The sequence below is a fragment of the Alosa alosa genome, chromosome 3, assembly GCF_017589495.1.
Source record: "Alosa alosa isolate M-15738 ecotype Scorff River chromosome 3, AALO_Geno_1.1, whole genome shotgun sequence".
Taxonomy (NCBI): domain Eukaryota; kingdom Metazoa; phylum Chordata; class Actinopteri; order Clupeiformes; family Clupeidae; genus Alosa; species Alosa alosa.
The window spans coordinates 21,304,069-21,311,568 of record NC_063191.1 but is presented as its reverse complement, the minus strand read 5'-3'; the positions used below and the strand labels follow the sequence as shown (position 1 = coordinate 21,311,568).

The following is a 7,500-nucleotide window of genomic DNA, read 5'->3' as shown; positions in this document are numbered from 1 at the left end:
GGGTGGGAGAAATTGCTTTGAGCGAGCATAGATGGTAGATAGTGATCTTTAGTGATCTATGAGGTGCTGAACCTGAAGAAACATATGTAGGTGTTTCTTTCCTGCCTTCCGTCATTGTTGTACTCAATTTTAACCAGTTCTTTTCTCTCTTTCTCTCTCTCCCTCTCTCTTTCTCTCTTTCTCTTTCTCTCTCTCTCTCCCTCTCCCTCTCTTCCCCTCTCCTGCAGATGGGCTTCCAAACAAAGAGCAGCCACTGGAGCTCCTGAAGACCTCTGGACTCAACCACATTCCCTCTAGTAAGATCCCACTACTACCTTCCTCCTGCATCGGTCCATGTTGAATATGTTCGGCCGGTCATATCAGTAGGCTATACATCTGGCAAGCGACAGTCTTGCTTGGACTGGAGTCTCAGCCTGTAGGACACATGGTGAAAAGGGATATTCACTTGTGTCTGTTGTTATCAGTCATTCAGTTTGGCAAGTCAGGCACCAGCAGACACCTGGTGAAGAGCAATACTGGTGTCAACTTCCTGGCAGAGCTGGCTTTCTGTACCAAACACAGTGTTTTACTCTCAGCGCCCACTGAGGTGCTTTTGTGTGCTCTGCTCGATCCACTTCTCTCATTCTTTTTAATTTCTCTTGCTTTTTCCCCGTTTCTCTCTCTTCTCCAGATCAGAGTTGCTCATGTGGAGCTCCTCTCTTCCTCTCCGTGCCACTTCTAGCCCTCTCTCTCTCTTCTCTTCCGTACACTCCTCCCCCTCTCTCGTCTCTGTGGTTTTCCTCTGGTCAAGTCAACACCGGACTAAGTTCGACCACGACAGCTTTTCACGGTCTCCACTGAAACCAGTCTCGGAGCCGGACTTTTGTCCTCTCCGCTACCCTCCACTTAAGTCCCATGTCGTGGTGTGGGCAGGCCGACCTCCAGCCGGGCCTGTGGGCTGTGGGCTGACGGCGGCGGTGGTGTGAGACTGGGCCAGGCTCTGGACAGGGTGGCATGAGGGGGGGGGGTAGAGAAACCAGGCTTTACCCCAACCCCCACCCCTCTCTCTCTCGCAGGGTAGAGTTGTGCAGGAAACAGATGGCGCTGAGAGCTGCTCCTGGCCCCGGCTCGCCTGCCTGCACGGCCGCCTGGAGACCGGGATAGTGCCAAGGGCCCCGTCTTCCCTCTCTCCCCCTCTCTCCCTTTTATGGTCTCTCATTCTCTCTCTCTTTCTCTCTTATGGTCTCTCTCTCCCTCTTTTCCCTCCCTCTCTCCCTCCCTTTTTCCCTCTCTCCCCTCTCTCTCTCTTATGGTCTCTCCCTTGCTCACTCTCTTCCTCTCTCTCCTTCCTCTCCCCCTCTCCCATGCTTCCCTCCAGTGCTCCTCCTCTCCTGCTGGATGGCTATTGATTGGAAACATACCCTCGCTGTGGAGCTCAGATTCTGATTTAGGGTGTGGGCTGCTGGGAGAGGATCGGTTTCTGTGAGTGTGTGAGCTTTTCAGAAGATGCAATTTGTGGAGTTGAGACTTTTTTTTTTTTTGTATCTGTTTCTGCTGGTCATTCTTGCATAGGGGCGGCCTAGGAACTTAGCAGAGTCAGGTTTTGTGTTGCCATGTTTTCCAATGCAAAGTGTGTGTGTGTGTGTCTGTCTCTGTGGGTCTGTCTGTCTCTCTGTGTGTGTGTGTTTGTGCGTGGGTTCTCCCAAAGCAGTTTTCCACGTCCTCACAACAGCAGTCATGTGTGGAATCCATACCGGTGCACGCTAATCAAACTAGCACATGCAACTTCATCAATTATGCATTTTGTGCGAAACATGCAACCATGTGCCCTTGGTGCTGCTGCTTGGCCCCACCTGAAATAGCATCCAGCCTGGGACTCGTGCTGCCCTCTCATGTCAGGCGTGGCATGTGTGGCATCATGCTGATTGGGTGTGTTCTGGATTCCTATTGCAAGCTTGATATGTGATGTTATTGGGTAGTTCACTCAAATCATATGACTGGCTGAAAAGGCCACTTAACACAAATAAATGTGTATATATATGAATAAATATGATATATAATGTCAAATAGAAATGTAGGCCTAATATTACAGCCAATTTTATTCACATGCACAACTAAGTTTAGTTTTATCATTTGCAAAAAAAAAAAAAATTATTATGGTTTGCTACAAATTTACAGTGATATTATGTTAAGTAAATTAGGATAGACTACATAGATGGGTAGTTCCCATGAGTTTACTGGTAAGCTTTTAGCCTCGGAGTCATTAAACCAAAACTGCCCAGGTCTGACCAGATCATCAGTCTTCATGACTGTGAGCAGGCAGCCATCACAAGCCAGTGCATCTCTGTCTCTACCCCACTGCTTTGCCTTGTCATTCTCAGTTAGCTCATGGAGAGCCATGCGCATTATTCAACAGGGCCTCAACACTCACTCTCAGCTGATGTCACTCGCTATACTTGGTGGTTCCTATTCTTTATTGATGCAAACGTGTGTGTGTGTCTGTGTGTGTGTCGGTGTATGTGTGTGTCTGTGTGTGTCAGCCTAGCTGTGACTAGTGTAGTCTCACAGTCACAGTGTAGGATATGCGTGTATCTTATGAAATATGATAATGCATTTCCTTTCATTAAACCCATTTACATGAAGTACACAGTGTGTGTAATAAAATTGCATAGGTTGTGGTTTGTTTCAAATTCAGGCAGTCATATCTCAGCCTGTGGACACATTTATATCAACTTGACTATGAGTGGGTGTATAGCGAAGTTGTTTGTTTGCCTGTGTGTGTGTGTGCCTGTGTGTGTGATGTGTGGGCTGTGCTCAGCACAGCTGGCCTTCACTCATCCTTCTCAGGAACACGAGAGGCTCAGCCGCCCACCCTGCTGCTGTTAGCAGCCTTTAACACACACACGCACACACACACACGGCTGGCTCTCAGTCAAACATCAGAGTTGTCTTCACACACGCACGCACGCACGCACACACACACGGCTGGCTCTCCGTCAAACATCAGAGTTGTCTTCTCACATACAGTCAGTCACCACACACACACACACACACACACACACACACACACACACACACACACACACACACACACACACAGAGAGAGAGTCCACTGAATAACCTCCATCCCCCCTGACAGACACTTGCTCTAGTGGTGCCGATGTTCACACCCTCTTGTTGCTCGCCTCCGTTAGGACTCTATTCTGTTTATTTATCTCTTGTCTAATTGGCCTTTCACCGGAGACTTGTGAAGCAGCAGGCGCTGCTGTTTGTTTACGTCCCTGCGCGCACGCGTGCGGGCGGATGGAAAATGAATTGAAAATGGAGATGAGCCTTTGCCTTCCCATTTACCAAAAAGAAAAGCGCCCACTGCCTACTGCTTTAAATGCTCAGAATAAACATGGAAATAGATCTGCACCTGCTCTCTCTCTCGCCCCCACACACCCTACCCCAACCCCCATCACCTCATCCATGCTTTACACACCTGAGAGAGGAGCTTGTTTTTTTGTTTATTGTCGGTGATTTTGATGGGTCAGATGGAATGGTACTTGATGGATTGGGCCATGCAACGTGTGTGTTTGTCTCTGTGTGTGTGTGTGTGTGTGTGTGTGTGTGTGTGTGTGTGTGTGTGTGTGTGGGGGGACATTGATGAGGCGTCCGAAGCTGCCGGAGACAGATTTGTATGCATATTAACGAGTCTGAGTGATTCCTGCACGCTGTGCACTCACACTCTCACGGGGGCGGAGTGAGAAGCCAGACCCGACTGCTCCCCGACATGCAGCCCAAAAAACACTTGTCTTTCTGTGTGTGTGTGTGTGTGTCTGAGAGGGGGAGAGTGTGTGCACGTGTGTTTCTGTTCCTGTTCATGCTTGTGTGTGTGTGTGTGTGTGTGTGTGTGTGTGTTTGTGTGTCTGAGTCTGAGAGGGAAGAATGTGTGCACGTGTGTTTCTGTTTCTGTTCCTGTTCATGTGTATGTGTGTGTGTGTGTGTGTGTGTCTCTGAGTCTGAGAGGGAGGAGTGTGTGCATGTGTGTTTCTGTGCATCTGCTCATGCATTTCTCTCCTCTCTCTAGTCGTCTGTTTGCAAAGGCTCAAGAAACATTTGCTTCCTTGGATAGTACACATTTTCTCTTTAATCTATTTCTGTCGCTCCCTTTTTCTTTTTTGTTTACTTTCTCTCTCTCTCTCTCTTTCTCTTTCTAATTCTCACTCCATTGCTTTCTCTATCTCTCCCTGCCAAATCCGCTATTCCCTCCACACAAATTTGCACCAGCCCACTCGCGCAGGCTGTGAGTCCAGGCTGCCGACACACTTCCTTGGGCTGTGTGTGTGCGATGAGAAAGAGGCGCTGGCTGCAGGGCCACCAGGGTGGGTCACAATCAGACCCTCTGACCGTAAGCCCGGTGAGGGAGAGAAAGAGAAGGCAAAAAGACAGCGCTTCTGAGATCCACTTCATCACAACACTGACTCTTTATTTAGCTCACTGAATAATAGATGAGATCTTAAGTGCCAGAGAGAAAGAGAAAAAGCAAAAGAGAGAGAGAGAGGGGGTAGAGGGGGGCAGTCCTAGCATCCGACGCCTGTGATTGGACAGGAAGAGGCTCCATGTGAGAGAAGGCTGTCTTCATTATTATTTCAAAACCCAGGCATGAAAATCAGCAGAGGGCCTCAAGTGCAGTCAGATCCAGCTCATTCTCTCTCTCTCTCTCTCTGTCTCTGTCTCTCTCTCTCTCTCCGTCTCTCTCTCTCCGTCTCTCTCTGTCTCTCTCTCTCTCTCTCTCTCTCTCTCTCCGTCTCTCTCTCCGACTCTCCCTCCGACTCTCCCCCACATCCCACCTTTTCCTTCAGCATCATCCTCTTCTGTCACACACACACACACACACACACACACACACACACACACACACACACACACACCCTCTTCAGTTCGCCGTGGTAACAGCGCACAGCTCCAGCTTTCTCCTTCTCATCTGGCATGCACAGACACGCCGCCGCATCTTTTATGCATGCTTCTGATGAACACTCCCACTTGCTGTGTGTGTGTGTTTGTGTTTGTGTTACATCTGTGTGTTAAGTGTGTGTATGTGTGCAGAGAGATGTTAATGTATCTATGGCTGCTGCCCGGACATGTGACCAGACTGTAGATTAGGGCCTCCGAAAGGAAGCGTCTGTATCCAGTGTGGAGGGAGACTAGAGCATGATACTGAGGCTTGTGTGGCTGCACTGGCATCAGCAGATCTACCTGACCAGTCATGAGCTTCATTCACCATCTCTTGTCATCCATCCAGCTTGTCACCATAAATAAGCGCAGAGAGAGAGGCTGACAGAAAGAGATGTCTTTGGCGTAGTCTCTTGACCACTGTCCCAGCGCCTGCCAGAGCCTTTCACAGGACCTCACTGGACACAACTCACAGCACACAACTTGTCCAAGACTCCATAGTGTACGTAGTGGAGCTCGTAATGTGATGACGCATCAGTACTGTTTGTACACATACTTATTTGTTTTCTCAGGAGCATCTTGTATGGGGCTTGGGGGTTGCAGAGACTAGAGAACTAGTTGATTAGTCATACGACTCCAGTCGATACTCAGCTGCTGCTCATTTGCCTTACTTCACATGACATGACTACAGCTAGGGTTACGAGATGCTATGCCTGTTACACGTTACATGATTTCTGCAAGTAAAAAGAATCCTTGTTTGAAGCCGTTTCAGTTTGCCCATTTATTTGCTGGCTAGTTAGAAACACAGAACAGTTTCGGTGGAGAATGAATGAATGAATGAATGAATGAATGAAACCTTTATTGTTACCTTTATTCTGAATTTGTTTTGCACTCAAAGAAGCCACATTGAACATTAAGCACAGACAACAATTAAATAACAATAAAAATCACCCCAAACATCCAACAACATTGAAGAGGTAGAGGATACAGAAAACAGAACATAAACAACAACAACAACACAGCAATGGTGGTGGCATGCAATCATCAGTTCAATCGCTAAGATGTTTAAATCTTTAAATAATGAAATAAATAATTAATAGTTCAACATTTTAAAATGTCTATGTGCCTGTGTCTGATCTGTTTAGTAACTGAATGCTCCTTGGCACTAATTATGTAATGGCACGTTTGGTTGTTGTTGGGGCATTTGAAATCTACGTCCAGAGGGAAGGAGGAGAACACTGAGAAAAGTTGGTGGGATGGATCATCCCGTATCCTCAGGGCCAGATTGAGGGAGTACTGTTCTATGAGCTTGGAGATGCTTTTAACATCAGATCCAGTCATTTTCCTGCCCATTTTGGTCACCTTGTCCAGCATGTTCCAGTTCTTGACAGAAAGACCCCCCCCACATCACGATGGTGAAAGAAAGTCACCACTCTCTGAATGAAAGTTAAATAAAACAATGTTGTGTCTGCATTAAAACAACCTTAGTCAACCCCAGTCCTGTAGTCCTGAGTCCTCTTTATTATCTGTTAAAAAAAAAAAATGACTAGGGCAGCATCATCTGCAAACTTAATCAGTGAGCAGTTGGAATGGTGGTTGTCACAATCATTAGTATATAAAATAAATAACAATGGTGATAAACATAGGTGTGCCACAAGGATGTGTTTTGTCATTCAGGAGGGTTATGACAGCATCCTTCACTCTCCTTTTCTCTCTGTAAGCAAACTGTAATGTGTCCATGGGATCCTGGGTTTGTATTTTGAGACAAATTGAAATGATACGCTCAAAGCACTTCATAGCAACAAAAGTGAGTGCCTCTGATCTAAAATTGTTCAGTCTAACTGGTTTGGGTTCCTTAGGAAGTGGTAAAAAAGGTGAACGCTCCTAAACAGAGAAGCGACACCCAGCCTAATGTGAACCTTAGTCACGCACGCGCACACACACACGGCTGTACATGGACGCGGAGACACAAGGGCAGTCCATTCACAAGAAAGAACATGCTCTGGAGCCAGCATGGCTAAACTGTGGTCTGGGCCTCTTGGACCAAATGTTAAGCCTCGAGTCACAAGCTCTTAAGCCAGTAAGACTCTTGTATCACAGTGCAAGTACCATGAAATGGACTTAGCAGCAGGCAGATTTATCAAACTTATTTCTCCAGAAGCTAGGGTACAGTAGTCAGGTTGTTCAATTATGGAAATGTTGATTACACACTCCTGTCATGGGTGCTCTTTCAGTCATGTGTCAGTCATACGGTCCATCGGGAAGAGCTTTGTGGCTCTGAGCAAGACCAAACTTTAGTAAATAAATAAAACAGTCAAATTGCTTAGGAGTTTTGAGCTGCTTCCATTAACTACACCTGGAACTTTATCTTGACATGACAAGGCGCAGTGCTTTAATTGTGCACTTTCCTGTTGTAGAGGGGAGGAGGCGGCTGTTAAAAGTGGCTGCATTTTCATAATTGGCTGTCAGATTGTGACAGGAACTCACACTGGCGCTACGTGAGGGGTTAGTGGGTGCGTCGGCTTCGGTGTCGGATGCTGCAAGGGCGCTGCGTTCGCTGCAGTTCAGACAGACAGTGATTCA

At 47.2% G+C, this 7,500-nt stretch overlaps 1 protein-coding gene across 2 annotated transcripts in view; it reads left to right on the top strand.

Moving 5' to 3' along the window:
* Positions 1 to 7,500, top strand: part of hdac4 (histone deacetylase 4) — a 144,781-nt gene that overhangs the window by 56,112 nt on the left and 81,169 nt on the right. The window contains exon 3 of one of the 2 annotated variants that reach the window (XM_048238390.1): positions 228 to 296. The exons of the other annotated variant lie outside the window; for it this stretch is intronic. Coding sequence (XP_048094347.1) covers positions 228 to 296 — 69 coding nt within the window. The remainder of the gene's footprint in view (positions 1 to 227; positions 297 to 7,500) is intronic. 2 annotated transcript variants of the gene reach the window in all.